General features: G+C 48.9%; 1 protein-coding gene across 2 annotated transcripts in view; it reads left to right on the forward strand.

Moving 5' to 3' along the window:
- NALF1 (NALCN channel auxiliary factor 1) overlaps positions 1 to 16260 on the forward strand; it is a 605043-nt gene that overhangs the window by 569678 nt on the left and 19105 nt on the right. For both annotated transcript variants that reach the window (XM_070380866.1, XM_070380867.1), the window contains exon 2: positions 4957 to 5128. In XM_070380866.1, the coding sequence (XP_070236967.1) occupies positions 4957 to 5128 (172 nt within the window). The remainder of the gene's footprint in view (positions 1 to 4956; positions 5129 to 16260) is intronic.

Below are 16260 nucleotides of genomic sequence, written 5' to 3' on the forward strand. Positions count from 1 at the left end.
CATCGAGGGTCTGTGGACCTCCAGGTACCACCCCTGACGGGCAGACGGACCAGGCCGGGCCTGCCTTTTCATCCCTCACCCATGCCCTCCCCTGAAGGGACTGCGCCCAGGGCTCTGGGCTTGCAAACCTAGGGCAGCGCCCGGAAGCTAGGGCCGTCATTCTGAAGTTCAGGGGATTAGATCAAGTGTCATAACAAGATCTGCAAAGTGGGTCACCGAGAGAAAACAGGAAGGCATTTGCATTTTATTTCAGAGATGGAGCCAAGACACAGCAGGACGAGGTGTGCTCTCTGACACTCTGAATCTCCGGCGGATCAAGGAGCCTGTCTCCTTAGGCTGCCCATCTCTGAGCATCCTCGGAGGAGGGGGACTTGGCTCAACCTGCAGGCAGGGTTTGTTTTTTTGTTTTCCTCTTAAAGCACGGCAGTCTTTCCAGTCTCTGGGTGCAGCCTGTGCTTTAGCCAGACACTGACACAGATTTAGACGAAAGACATTCAGACATATGAATGTGAAGATGTATTCTGACTTTCTCCTCCACTTAGAATTGTAACAACATGCCTGGCGCATCAAAGTGCATTAGCCGGAGGCCGTCACCGCGGCAGACTATGCTTGCATAACCAATTATTTCCCCCCGCACCCACCCCACAGGCTCAAAACACAGGCCACACACGCATGAGAGCTGACAGCAAAGGAGCTCATAAAATGCATCAACACAGGCTACCCGTGGAAAAAGAGCCAGCCCTTAGTAACACTCACGGGAAAGGGGAGAGAAAGAAGCTGTCCTCTAAGGTGAGAATGGCGACCCCTTTCCGTACCTGACATTTTTCTTCATAATGAAAAATTGTGACCGGCATTATTTTTTTCGGCCTGCTAACATGTATTTGCAATATAAATTGGTTCCTTGCTCTAAAACGTGGATATAGATTTCAGAGGATGGAGACAAGTATACTTAAATGAAACTCTAAGCCCCATGGGGAAAAAATACAAGTCTTGGGTGTTTTGTGACAGGCTCTCCAGGAGATAAGCCCAGGTCATGGGACCTCCCAGAATCAGGACCTAGTGTGTGCTGACGTCACGTGCAAGGACGAGGCTGAAAACCATGATACAAGTTGTAGTGAAAAGAATGGTGGCTGTTTCTGGCTCCTCCCGCTACCCACGTAAAGCGCCCCCTACCAGAGTCCCGAGGCTTAACCTCACGTCCCACCATCGGGAAACAGACGCCTCTGGACTCGGTCCGTCTCCAGGGATTTCCTCTCAACCGTGTTCCTGCCTCCTGCCAGTTACAGCCAGAACTTTTTATGAGAACTAAGAATCATCTTTAAAAAAGTAATAAGTAAATTCATCTAAGAGTCAAGTGGACCACAGTCCCCTGGGGTCCCCTCCTCGCCTCGCACCATCCAATAGGCCCCAGTAACCTGGTGCAGGGAAGACCCAGCGATCAGCCAGAGGTGGGAGCGGGGCCAGGGGTGCTCGCTACAGCCCACAGCACAGAGTTTCAAGGGAAGATAAGAAAGTGCGAGTCTGGGATGGAGTGACTTGCCGAAAAAAAAAAAAAACAGGTTACAACTGGATCAGTGGATCTCTCCTCCAACACTGTGCTGAGTTGTTAGAACACCGCCTGGGAGGGCAGGGATTGGGGGTTGCCGTCAACTGGGATCTTTCCCAGCCCCCCTTCTCACTTTAAAATGAGAGGCTCAGCTGGGCGTTCCGTAGGACCTTTCCCCCTTGAACTGCCCTCCTCCCCTCGGGGGCTCCAGAAACCCGGCCCCTGCCTTCTCATCCTCACTTTCCACTTCTCAGAAGCGTCCCAGCTGCCCGGGGGCCCAGGAAGGGAGTGCTGGCCTGAACTCCAGGCAGTTCCTACGATAATCTCTCTATAATCGGGTTCTTTATTTGTAGACTATTTCCCAAAACTGTCTCAAGGGTTTCATAGGGGAAAATAACAAATGAGAAAATGCTCTGGGAGGAAAAAGAGAAAACTGGTATGCAACTGTTTAAGTGAAAATGTCCTTCTTACGCGGACCCCTCTGGCAGTCTAGTCTAGTTTGTCTGTTCCTTGTCGGGACTGTAACTGGAGCATGTTTCCTGATGCCTGCAGGCCGGGCGCTGTCAGGCCAAGTGGTACACTCAGCCATGATTTCCAAGGCGGGGAGCATGCAGTGGGGTGGGGGAGGGCTGTCCTGGAGCATAGTTACCTAGCAACGAAACTGCTTCCCGGGAGAGAGGAAGTGCAAACCCTCCAGGAGAAGGGGGTTAAAGGTAGTTTAACCGTCCGTTTATCACCAGGAGACCTTAACTCTCTTTTTGTTCCTTCCCCAAATTATTCTTTAGCATCACAGAGCCATTTATACTATTCAGTGACACCTAGAAAAGCGATGATCCCGTATGTCACTGTAGGAGAAGGCTAAGCCGTTACAAAAAAGAGTTCTGGCCTTCCTTATATACTATGGTGTTCTTACAAAGGAAGACAAGTGTATTCATGTTTCATCATGGGCTTCTGTCTGAAAATCCCTCTGTTGTTAGTCACTAAGTCCTGTCCGACTTTTTGCGACCCCAAGGGCTGCAGCACACCAGACCTCCCTGTCCATCACCAACTTCGGGAGTTTACTCAAAACTCATGTCCATTGAATCAGTGATGCCATCCAACCATCTCATCCTCTGTCATTCCCTTCTCCTCCTGCCTTCAATCTTTCCCAGCATCAGGGTCTTTTCAAATGAGTCAGCTCTTTGCATCAGGTGGACAAAGTACTGGAGCTTCAGCTTCAGCATCAGTCCTTCCAATGAATATTCAGGGCTGATTTCCTTTAGGATTGCCTGATTGGATCTCCCTGGTTTCTGGTTTTGTGCCACCAGAAAACACCTAACTTTCTCAACGCCCACCCCTCAAAAAATTCTTAAAGGGCAGCATTGGAAAGTGTCTCAGAGCCATTTATTTCTCTCTCCTTTTCCTGACACAAGAATCCTCCTTACAGATATTGGCAAGAGTTACCTAGATTCTGTTTGGATTCTGGGTTGTCCACTTATTTGTACTGTTGATTATTATCCCTGTGCTAATGCATGTGCTGAGAATTACATGGGGGGGAAAACGTATGTCAGCTGCTTAGACCAGACTGTGGGACGCAATTCCTATTATTCTTGCTATTATTGTCTGGTGTTTATCATCAGTGTACATTTAACTGCAAACCACCCACTTTTCCAGGTAGGACATAGGCAGCAAAATCTTACCTGAATAGTATTAACCCTGAAAACAGAAGAATAGAACCAAGCATCAGGGAAATACCTGAGTCACAGCCGTGGGTACGGTGGGATACTTTGTCATCGTTTTATTGAGACCTAGGAGTCGGACGTGACTGAAGTGATTTAGCAGCAGCAGCAGCAGGTTCAGTTTGTTCCCTGATACAGAAAAGCCTGTTTTTGTTTTTCAACATTTGTTTTCCGAAATACCTATCAACGACAGAGGGTTAGATGAGATCATAGCCCTTTCACATGTCACTAAGTTAAGCAAATATTCATCAAACATTCATGCCGATCACAGAGGCTGAAGGTCCAGGATCTGATGAGCGGTCCTAACTCCTCCTCCTCACCACGGCACGAATGTAAGCTATCTGATTTAGGCTGGGTGTTTCCGGGTTTTCGGACGGAGAGATCCTTAGTGTCTCCGATGTGAGACATGAATGTCAAGGCCCACCACTGTCCGCCCAGGGCCCTGGGGTTCAAGCTCAAACCAGGGCATCCTCGTTGCCGGGGACTCAGCGCCACCTCGTGTCTATGGTGGGAATAGCTGGCGTCTGCAGGGTTCTGGCCCTTTTAAACAAAAAAGCATCAGTTCAGTTCAGTTCAGTCAATCGACCCCACTCTTTGTGACCTCACGGACTGCAGCACAGCAGGCCTCCCTGTCCATCACCTGTCCAAGAGTTTCCTCAAACTCATGTCCACTGAGTCAGTGATGCCATCCAACCATCTCATCCTCTGTCATCCCCTTCTCCTCCTGCCCTCAATCTTTCCCAGCATCAGGGTCTTTTCCAATGAGTCAGTTCTTTGCATCAGGTTGCCAAAGTATTGGCGTTTCAGCTTCAGCATCAGTCCTTCCAATGAATATTCAGGGTTGATTTCCTTTAGGGTGGACCAGTTGGATCTCCTTGCCGTCCAAGGGATTCTTGAGTCTTCTCCAACACCACAGTTCAAAAAAGCATCACCTTCTTACAAACAAAACAAAGCATTTTTTTGTCCTTTTATATTAAAAAAAAAATGTCCCCATGTAAAAGAAATGGAATCACTGATGCAATGGACACAGACTTGGGCAAACTCCAGGGAGTTGGTGAGGGACAGGGAGGCCTGGCGTGCTGCAGTCCTTGGGGTCTCAAAGAGTCGGACACGACCGAGCGACTGAACAGCTACAGGGCCCAGCACCTCACACCTGCAGTAAATAACCCCAGTGGATCCACACAATTGTTTCCTTTCTTGTCTATCACTGGATTTTTAAAACTTCAGGTCCTGCTCAACTTCACAGATTTTCACTTGAGTTGGGGCTTCCCACATGGCCCTAGTGGTAAAGAACCTGCCTGCCAATGCAGGAGACGCAAGAGATGTGGGTAGGATCCCTGAGTGGGGAAGATCCCTGGGAGGAGGGCAGGGCAACCCACTCCAGTACTCTTGCCTGGAGAATCCCATGGAAAGAGGAGCCTGGGGGGCCGCAAAGAGTCGGACACGACTGCAGTGACTTAGCACGTGCACCAACAGCCCGTCACCTGTCGAGTCCTCCGAAGGGCTCCGTAAACAGCGTTTCGCTGCTGCCAAGACATTGTCTGCAGCTGGCCTTGTGTCATAGGCTTTCTCCAAGTGCGCGTCTTCTCAGGAGCCACTCGAAGCCCCAGCATGCTTCTCCCAGGACAGCGTGTCCTCCGTTGGTCAGAACTGTTGTCATCCCACCCTATTTCTGATTCTTCTCTGTTTCAGATTGTCTACAAAGCCTGGCTGTGTTCCCAGTACTTTGAAGTTGCGCAGCTGAACTGCAGAAAGACGATCCCTTGCAAGCAATACTGTTTGGAGGTTCAGACTCGGTGTCCGTTCATATTGCCCGACAATGACGAAGTCATCTACGGGGGCCTCTCCAGTTTCATCTGTACAGGTACAGTGCTGGGCGGGGCGGGCACCCAGCCCAGGCGGTGGACTTGCGTTGGCACCCAGGCTTTGTTTGCTTGGGGATCTCCTCCTACCTACGAAGCCCTGAAGGCTCGGCCAGGACTGTTCCATTCTTTCCTTCACAGACCCCTCCCAAAAGGACCCGAAACTGACTCGGAAATGCCACGCGATGTCTTGTCTGTCTGTGACCACCATCATTACGTTCGTAAAAGGGTAACATGGCAATATGTCAGCCAACATTAGATTTGTTCCAAATGTGACTTAGAGACAGTTGGGTTCCACCTGCCGTGTCTTTGTATTAACCTGAGAACAGATGAGGAGATAAGGCCAGTAAAATTACATTTCTTCTTCAAACCAGCAATAAGTTGAGGTCAGAATGCCGTCACTGAATATTTGGGAATCCGTCTCTTCTTTCCCCAACTGTCAGTTGCACTTCTGTTCTTTTTATTTCTTCTCAAAAGTGTGCAGAATAAATTCTGAACTCATTTTGCTCCTAGGGCCTGTGAAATTTTCTGACAAAAAAAAAAAGGTGCTAATAAATAAATACTTATTAGCTTAAATAAGTACAAGTATTTAAGTATATACTTGTGAAAGTTGCTCAGTTGTGTCCAACTTTCAGCAACCCCTTGGACTGTAGCCCACCAGGCTCCTCTGTCCATGGAATTCTCTAGGCAAGAATACTGGAGTGGGTTGCCATTTCCTACTCCAGGGGATCTTTCCAATTCAGGGATTGAACCTGTGTCTCCTTCACTGCAGGCAGATTCTTTACCATCTGAGCCACCAGGGAAGCCCAAGTATATACTTAAATAAGTGTGTGTGTGTGTGTGTGTACCAAGAGTATAAAGAAACACTCATTTAATTTACTTGTGTGTGTGTGTGTGTGTATATACCAAGAGTATAAAGAAACACTCATTTAAGTTACTTTGTGTGTGTGTGTGTGTGTGTGTACCAAGAATATAAAGAAACACTCTAAGTTACTTGTGTGTGTGTGTGTGTGTTAGAATCACATACTAAGGACCAGGAGCAATTTTACCTCGTATTTCCCATTGATGATGTTTTCTTCTTTGATCAAATGACTCAGACTGGGCAGAACACCAATAGCGGCCTTCAGTTTCTGGGTATTTATAAGCATTACACCATTCAGGCATAGAATAAGATGTAAAGGAGAAGAGGAGATTGCTTTTTAACATAAATGTTGAGTAGGCGGGTGAGGACGGTCCACTCCGCCGCTGTGATGTACCCATCAGAGCTGTTGTTCCGTTGCCTCTCAAAAAGCGCTCCCTGATGTCCTCGTAACTGGATGGCTCGAGTTGCGGCATTTTCAAGTTTTGATCAGTGAGAATTTACCGGATTCTTTCTCGAGCATTTATCTCCACGCCCATCCATTAGCTGTACTGTTCTCAGTGATGAGCTTTCAAGAGACCGTCCAGCGAGGCTCTGCCCCGAGGACCTGCCTATGCATGGGAGGACGGCTATGCTGACCAGACCTGTGGGGAAACCATCTGGATGAAGGCTAAGAGATGGGGCTCTCCTGTTTCTGCGGCGCATCGTCTCTGAGCCGCTGTCTTCTCAGCAGTAAACTAGCAGCAGCAACAGCCCCTAGGCACGTCTGGCTCGAGCATTACCGACGGAGCCCGGAGCGTGAGATCCGTCAAGGATGCGTCATGCACGGGTCGTGGACGAGGCACCCGAGGAATGTAAGGGGATTGGCCAGCTGTTCATGTGGCTCCACCCATTTGATGCTGAGATCACTTTTCATACAGCTCCTCTCTGCTGGGAGGACAGACAACGAAAGGAAGGGAGAAACACAGAAAGATAGCAACACCTCCTTCCTTTGAATCAGAGCCAGAATTCACCAGTCACAGGCTATTCAGTTATTTGACTTCTATATAACATTTTCAACAAATGGTCATCAAGATAAGGCCTTCATCTCTTGACTTTGGTGTCAATGAGGTGTCCATGATTTTAAGACTTCAGAGAAACTTCTGGAATTCCATGTGGAGGTGGCGCTCTTGTTCATGCACACACACATAGCTTTTTCCCTGGAGAAGGTCCGCAGCTTCTCAGAGCGGACAGCAGCCTCAGACCACGGGGTAACACCTGTCTCTGTCTCCTGCTTCCTGGTCTCTTCTCTGTCAGTTTGAATCTGAAACCTTGGTTTCAGTGCTTGTCTCTTTCCTTGCATACTTCTAAGGCCATCAGAAAGCCTAACATGGAATTTAATCTCTTTCTGCACAACGTGTGCAGAAAGTCTGTCTTATATATTTTAATTACCTTTGAGTTTTTGGAAGTCAGATGTTTCATCTGCATCATCAAGGAGCACAGACAGGGAAAGAGAGAGCTGTCATTTCTCAGGTCTGGGGGAACTGTCACTGACTTTGGAAGCTTCCTGGGAGAATCTCATCACTGAATCTTTGGGAACCAGCCTCTTCTTTCCGCACAGTCAGTTCAGCTTCTATTCTTTCTCTTACTTCTCAAAAATGTGTAGAATAACATTTTGAAGGCATTTTGCCCCTAAGTTCTGTAACATTTTTTGGACAAAAATGTACTAATGTTCAGATTGACCTTCTTTTCTGAGCTGTGGCCCAGGCCTCCTGGAAGAGTTCTCGGGTATCCGGATCACTGGCGGCCATCCCTTCCCACTTTGCGTCCCAGAGGCCCCTTGAGTTCTGTTACTTTGTTGTTGTTCAGTCACTCAGTCACGTCTGACTTTTTGCGACCCCATGGATTGCAGCACACCCGGCTTTCCTGTCCTTTGCTATCTTCCGGAATTTGCTCAAACTCATGTCCATTGAGTCAGTGATGCCATCCAACCATCTCATCCTCTGTCGTCCCCCTCTCTTCCTGCCTTCAATCTTTCCCAGCATCAGGGTCTTTTCCAGTGAGTCAGCTCTTCGCATCAGGTGGCTGAAGTATTAGAGTTTCAGCTTCAGCATCAGTCCTTCCAATGAACATTCAGCGTTGATCTCCTTTGGGATGGGCTAGTTTGATCTCCTTGCTCTCCAAGAGATTCTCAAGAGTCTTCTCCAGCACCACAGTTCGAAAGCATCAATTCGAGCGTTCAGCCTTCTTTATGGTCCGTTCTTTGTTGCTGGGCCTGAACAAGATACAGATTTCTGCTGATAAGAACCACTTGGTGCCATGTCCCTACTGACCAGGGTCCCCACCAGGGCCCCCAGAGTGTCTCCTTCTGGGTAGAAGGGAGGTCTCAGGGCCCACCAGGGAGACCCCACCGCAGAGCCCAGTGGCCGCTGGCATTGGTAAGGAGACTAGTGAGGCTTTTGCATATGAAGTCTCTCTATGTGCATACACAACACATAAAGAGACTTTGGCATGTATTTTGCGTATAAATGTGATCCCAAACTTTGTCACACAGTCTCTTACAGATATGGAGATACAAAGAATTCACCTTTTCAGGTAAATTTGGAGTGAAAGCAGAGTCATCTCACACATCTTTATGCATTTCGAATAAAGCGTCTTCTGTGCTCTGGCAGAATTAGACTCAACCTAGTCAAGAAATGGAAGTCTTTTTCCTAGTTCTCCAGTCAGCTGCGCATAACCTGAGACCCCCTTCCCCTCCCCGATCCCGGGAGGCAGGCTCACAGGCGGGTTCCAGTTCTTCCTCAATGAAATGGGTGAATGACAACAAATCCCAGTTCCGTTGAAAGGATTTCACCAAGTAGACTGGTCTTCACCTTTGCCTCCAGTAATTCCTCTTCTTTAAAAAGATTAATAAATGGTTTTGTTTCCATTCTATAGGCTGGACAATAGCATCGTTTATCATCAAAAGTTGAAGGAATAGCGTTTCCTTCAGATTCAATATAATTAATCACATGATCTTCCTACTAATATGGATCCAATACCTCCAATTCTGAAGCTTCCAGAAGGAAAGCGATTCTCTCTAAAAGTCAAGCTCAAAAAAGTACCCAGTGAGCATGTGACTGCAAAAGCCTCGCTGGCCAGATGCGATCTAGGGAGGGTCAACTGTGTTCAAGCTGCTTTTCCATGGCGACGGACCAGTGGTGTGATGATGGCTTCTCCAGTCTTTCAGAGATGTGGGATTGCAGGACTCTAATGGTCCCTCTCACACAGGCTTTTACTGGATATATACTGATGCTTAGAATTTCTGTCCTCTGTCCAAAAAAATAAGTGCATCTCAGCCCTTGGAATCAGGAAGCCAGTTAGAGGGCTCAGAACAGACAAGATTCCTTTAAGTTATTTTAAATATTTAAAATTCCTTTAATCCGGGAATTACTTAAAATTTTGAAAAGTTACTAGATGCCATCTTTAATGAATCATTTCTTAAGAGGCACGTTACTTACCCATGTCCTACATGGGAATGTCTTAAATTCCTATTTTTTGGTCATCCTTAGCAAGCTGGTAGCTTATTTAAAAAAAGCAACGAAATATCTGAGAATGTACGTCAACTGCTGAACAGTGTCTTTCACTGAGGCTGTTACTGAAGGTCAAGACCAAATGCAACCACAAAGCTAGAGGAGAGAAGGGCATCCTCGGATGTTAAGTTCTGCTTCCGTCTTAGGAGACGAAGGAAAGACTCTTTAGCCTGGAGATCTCTCCTGGCTTTCCTGTTAGAGAAGAAAACTGACATGTTGCTGAAGGAGCATTTGAGAAATTAATCAGGGAAAAATTCCGAGGCGCTGTCAGGGTGAAGCCTGTCATTGGATGGCAGGCTTTCTTGAGTTAAAACTTTTCAGAGTGGGCTCTGCTCTCAAGCTGGGTTCACACGACCACTCTACTATTTTAGAAACTGTTTCTTCATCTTCAGAGTGAGGGGGTGGAGTCGTTCATGGCTTCTGTGTTGTCAACCCATCATCCTGGTAATCAGGCAGGGTTCCCCCCCACACACACTCCCTCGCCTTCTCCCTGAATCCCCTAGAGGAAGCCCTGGATTGCTTACCCGGGCTGGGGAACCAGCATTAACCACTCAGAAGCAGCAGCACGCGCAGGCTGCAGGTGCTATGGTAACAAACATTATGAAAATTGCCTCTTGATTGACGGATAAAAGAGACTCGACAGGATCCGCTGCTGTATTTTTCATAGATGAATTATTGAAAAGGAAGAAAAAAGAAAAAAGTAGACATCTATCTGCTGGGGGTTACTGACAATGGAGATAAAACATATTTGAGAATTCTGTGTAAATTCTGCATTTCATTTTTTGAGCTGTGACAAGGAGGAGGTTATGCTTCTGCTGGTCGGGAAAACACAGTGGGCTGGCTGTGGGTGCATGGTTAGGGTGACAGGTCTGATTATGATGTGATGGGTGCTGGGCTCCCCCTGGTGGCACAGACGTGCTCCTGCAGGGGCCCTAAAGCAGACAATGGCCCGCAGGCCGGGAAATTCAATCATCAGTGGAGAGACAATGATGGAGAATACTTGGATATGCATGTCGATCACATCAGAAAGGAATTTTTTTAAAGCATGTCTCGCGTCATTCACAGGAGAGAATTCACAACTGTGAAAAAACCTTCCCAAAATCGTGTCCTGACGTGACTGCAGAATTGATCAAAGATTTTTTAGAAAGATGACATAAGAGATTTTCTCACCAAAGGAGTATTTTAGTAGAATAATCTGCTACCCAGAGATCTCTTCATTTGGACATCTATGATATTTTTAATTTCTGTACTTTCTTCAGCATGTGAATATGTTTCATGATTTGTCTAAAACTTGTTTCTGCTTCCCCCACCCCAGACCCTGGAAGAAAGAATAATGAAATACCAGTTAGCTATGTATTGCAATTAAAAAAAAAAATCTTTACATACGTACTTAGGCCGAAAGGGAAGTGTGAAGGAAGATAGCATGATCAGGATAGTGAAAATCCCTCAGTCATGTCCGACTCTTTGAGGCTCCGGGACTATACAATCCACGGAATTCTCCAGGCCAGAATACTGGAGTGGGTAGCCTTTCCCTGCTCCAGGGGATCTTCGTGACCCAGGGATCCAACCCAGGTCTCCCGCATTGCAGGCGGATGCTTTACCAGCTGAGCCACAAGGGAAGCCTATGATTAGGCTTCTGCTGCTGCTAAGTTGCCTCAGTCATGTCCGACTCTGTGTGACCCCATAGATGGCAGCCCACCAGGCTCCTCCATCCCTGGGATTCTCCAAGCTAGAATAAGAAATATGAAAACAAGTTACTTTTAAAAACCTCGCGCAGCATGTAGTACCTTCATGTGTTTGGGACACCGTCTTCCCTGAAAACCCTGCACTTTCGGACTAAATGCATGTACTTAGATCTGAGCTCAGGTCCTCATACTTAAGATCACCTTCCCCAACGTCCACCTCCGTGTGTGTTTCCGCAGCAGCTCAAGTTTGCCTTGAGCAAGGAGGCTAATGCTGGGAAAGAGCCCTGGAGTGGAATTTCGGTTGGTGGGTTCTGCCCGTGGCTAGGAATTTTGGAAAGTCGCACCCGCTGGGTTTCTATTTCATCACTACTAGGGGCTGGCCGTGCTGGGCCTCCAGCACTCTCGCCCCTCCTGGTAGCCGAGGGCCGGATCAGAGTCAGACAGGTCTGCAGCCATATCACCCTGAGCTCGCGGGGTCCTGTGTGAGTCAGACGGGCAGCATGAGGGCGAAGCGCTGCGGCTGCAGACCACACGGCCATCCTTTTGGGTGTTGGTGGAGGATGGCCTCTGGCTCCAGGTCCCCCTGGATGATGCTGGTGGGAGAGCCAGGCAGGACTGGCGATAAACTCACCTGCCTCCAGGCGTGCTGGCTGTACCCTCCCAAGCCCGCATACCTCCAAGACGTTCTGACATAGTCCAAGTGGTGCTTCTGCGTTTTCTGTCTCTACCCCACCTGATCCAAGAGGAGAAACAAAAGGGATTAGACCAGGCAGAGCTGAGGAGCCCATGCCTGGAGCTTTTGCCTGGCCAGGGGTAGAATCAGCCCCAAAGTGTGCCCAGTCTGTATGGCAGGGAGCTCGGGGCTCACCGTCCCAGGATTTGGAGGGGCGAAGCCTGCAGCCACTTCCTGGCCTGTCCCCAGGTCACTGAGCAGAAAGCTGTCCTCTCTTTAACACGCCCTGGTGAGGACGTGTGATATCATCTCACGGTTGCGACCCCGTGGACTGCAGCCCGCCAGGCTCCTCTGTCCATGGGATTCTCCAGGCAAGAATCCTGGAGTGGGCTGCCATTCCCTTCTCAGAGGATCTTCCCAACCCAAGGATCGAACCCAAGTCTCCTGCACTGCAGGCGGATTCTTTACCAACTGAGCCACCAGGGAAGCCCAAGTTAACCTGTGGCCGCACTGAAACTTGCTGGCCTGGGCAGGAGCATCGCGTCCTCTCTGACCTCCCAAGGATGGACAGCAGCATTTCTTTGAAGCCACAGCAATTGATTGCTGCCCTGGAAGCACCAGAGCAGGGCACCATGGGCAGTCAGGCTGTGGGTCTGCCCTCAGGTGGACATTGAATCAAAACGTTTAGAGAGCTTCCCGAGAGTGAGGGGGAAGGTGAAATACACACCCTTCTACAGGTTCCCCAGAAACCTGCCTGACTGAGGAGACACAGAGGTGTCGATGGCTGACATGTAGCAGTCAGAGCAGCAAGACGAGGAAGGACTTTCATTCTGGAAATTAAAGTTTATCTGGGAGGATGAAAGTGTCAGTCACTCAGTCACGTCTGACTCTTTGCGACCCCGTGGACTGCAGCCCTCCAGGCTCCTCTGTCCCTGGGATTCTCCAGGCAAGAATACTGGAGTGGGCTGCCGTTTCCTCCTCCAGGAGATCTTCCCGACCCAATGAGTCTCCTGCATTACAGGTGGATTCTTTACCGGCTGCGCCACCAGGGAAGCCCTATAGCTTTGGGCAAAGAGGGATCTCCCAGAACAGGTGAGACCTTTTCCAGTGAAGGCATTTACTAGCTGTGTCTGCAGGTAAACATCTCTGCAGTCAAGCCTCTGTGAAGCATGTGTCTCCACCTACTAGCTGTCCTGGGTACCAAGCTGCTCTGGACATTCCCATGATCCCCCGTGACTCGATCAATCGCTCTGGACATTCCCATGATCCCCCGTGACTCGATCAATCGCTCTGGACATTCCCATGATCTCCCGTGACTCGATCAGTCTTAGAGCCTGAGTCACGGACGTCATGCAGTCTGACGCCGCTTTTGTAGTGGATTAAGCAGAGCTGCCACCCCTAACCTGCCCCCCACCCCACACAACTTGTTACTGCAGAAGCTAAGATAGTCCCGAGCTTCCTGGCTGTCAGTCCAGTGTTTGCATCACAAGTGAAACAGGAGGTGACCAGTCGATCGGTCTGTCTGGAAATGAGCTTGGAAGCAAAGGTCTGCTTTCTGGCCTCCAACAGGACAGGGTCCCTCTGTAGGGAGAGAGAGGAGGGACACACAGCTTGTGGTGTGTGTGGTGCCGTCTCCAGCGTTCAGCACGTACCTCCTGCATTCACAACGCCGCGTACCTTAAAAATGAACATCACGTGTACTTTCTGCCTAGACCATCCTTTCTGCTTGAAGAAAGGGGAACGTCTGGTACTGTCCTCTGGAGGAGTCTGTGCTGAGAAGGCTAGTTTTTCTCAGTCTGACTAGTTAGCAAACATTTTAGACTGCACACATACAGACCTACAGATATATTACTATGAAGGGTAAAGACAAGGACCCAAGGCGTCACTGACTCAATGGACATGAGTTTGAGCAAACTCCGGGAGAGAGTGAAGGTCAGGGAAGCCTGGCATGCTGCAGTCGATGGGGTCGCAAAGAGTCGGACATGACTTAGTGACTGAACGACAAAGGCCTTTAAAATGTTTACCTAAATAATTGTGACTCTACTCGAGCGTCTGCTTTGTGCTCAGTCTAGGTCCCATGAGGAAATGATGCATTTGGTGCATTTTAAAATGTAAACAGAATCAATTCTTCTCAGTTTTGAAATCTTGTCTCTTTGGTGGACTGGCTTGACATTACCAGATGAGATGGCCATTTTAGTCATAATTGTTAATGTATCAGATCATCGTAGTGTTACTCTTGTGTTTAATGTGAAGTTTTCTTCAAATTAGTAAAAGTTTAGGAGGTCAGTTCTTTTACGCATGATGCAGTTACTGTTCAAAATCATTTTTAAAATGTTCTTCTTGGGGCATGAATAATTTTCATATTCTGCAGCATTCTCTTCATGCTTTGGGAGACTTATGTGAACATGTCTGTTGTTTATTGCTTCCCTGGTTGCTCAGCTGGTAAAGAATCTGCCCATAATGCAGGAGACACAAGTTGGATTCCCGGGCTGGGAAGATCCCTGGAGAAGGAATAGGCTACCCACTCCAGTATTCTTGAGCTTGCCTGGTGGCTCAGTCGGTAAAGAATCTGCCTGCAATGCAGGAGACCTGGCTTCAATCCCTGGGTGGGAAAGATCCCCTGGAGGAGGGCATGGCAACCCTCTCCAGTATTCGTGCCCGGAGAATCCCATGGACAGAGGAGCCTGGTGGGCTACAGTCCTCGGGGTCACAAGAGTTGGACACGAGCGAGCGACTAAGCACAGCACACCACGTGCTGTTTATGGCTGTATCCCAGTGCCCCCAGAGGCGTTTGACACAGCTTGTGCTCAGTGAACAAATAGTGAATGAATTAATTAATGGGGGGCATCTGTGATAGTCCCTGCTGTGAGCACAGATAGTCCGTTCAAGGAGGGGCAGCCCAGGAAGGCCGAGGGGTGGGTGTCCTGTGCGGCCACCAGGCTCCTCCCGTCTGCATCTGTCACTGGTGATATTACCGAGACTGCAGGAAGGGGGCTGACAAGCAGATGCGCTTCCACAAAGCATCCCTCCATTGGAGTCAGAAAAGAACATCAGCGTTTCCCCAAAAAGCCATTCTGTCCCTCACAGTGACCCTCCTGTAACAGGCAAAGTGAAGACTCAGGTCCAGTGTCATTCAGACGAATCACACACATTGCTCACTCACCTGGGAGACGAGGACTCTACGCCTGATCGACAGTGTGACAGCTCCCTGGTGGAATTTACATTTTAAATGCCCCTCAAACTGAGCGTCAAGGTTACATTGCCTGCTGTCCCTCAATTCAAGTCTCAACCCCCTTCCCCTAGTTTCTCAGAATGTGACTTTATATGAAATAGGGTCTTTATGGAGGCAATCAGGTGGCTGGTGGCTCAGACAGTAGAGAAAGTACCTGCAGTGCAGACCTGGGTTTGATCTGTGGGTTGGGATGATCCCCCAGGGGAGGGCATGGCAACCCACTCTAGTATTCTTGCCTGGACAATCCCGTGGATAGAGGAGCCATCAGACACGACTGAGTGACTAACACACACACACACACACACACACACACACACACGGAGGTAATCAGGTTAAAACGAGGTCATCAGAATGGGCCCTAACCCAGGGCTGACCAGCGGGCATGTTAACTTGCTTGGACTGCCATAACGAGATGCCACAGATGGAGGTTTAACCAACAGAAGGTGTCATCCCTCAGTCCCAGAGGCCAGGCGTCCAGGTCAAGGTGCTGGCAGGCTCCGTTTCTCCAGAGGCCTCTCTCCCAGGGCCTTCACACACTCTTTCCATGTGTGCGCCCAGGGCTTCCTGCGTGTCCAAGCTTCCTCTTTTCACAGGAGCTACCCTGGACTCGGGCCCACTCCAAAGAGCTCCTTCTAGCAGAATCATCGCTTTCAAGGGCCTCTCTAAATATGGTCACATTCGGAGGAGCTGAAATTTAGGGCTCTAACACCTCAACTCATCTCACAGCAGTGTCCTTGTCCAACGGGGCCCTTCGGACCTGCAGCACACGTGGAGGGAACACGGTGTGGACGGATGCAGGGAAAGCCACCACCTGCACCCCAGCCTACCCCCTGGTCTCCACCACCCGCCTCCAAAGCTGTGAGGCTGTCAAGTCCTAACGTGTAAGCCGCCCAGCACCTTGTCCCGGCGGCTCTGCACGACGCCTGGCAGTTTGGGACTAGAACAAACACATTCAGCATTGTTTGTTCAAGAACAGAATAAGGCCTCACCCTTCCATGGAGACAGATTCTGTGCACTTCAGAAGTTCTGGGGGGTTACAGGAGAAGAAGCAATAAAAAGGAATTATATAGGCAAGGAGGGAACTCAGCCAAGAGGATTTGGAGGCTAGTAATTATGCAGAGAGAGTAATGACGA

The sequence above is a fragment of the Bos mutus genome, chromosome 12 (assembly GCF_027580195.1).
Source record: "Bos mutus isolate GX-2022 chromosome 12, NWIPB_WYAK_1.1, whole genome shotgun sequence".
NCBI classification, from domain to species: domain Eukaryota; kingdom Metazoa; phylum Chordata; class Mammalia; order Artiodactyla; family Bovidae; genus Bos; species Bos mutus.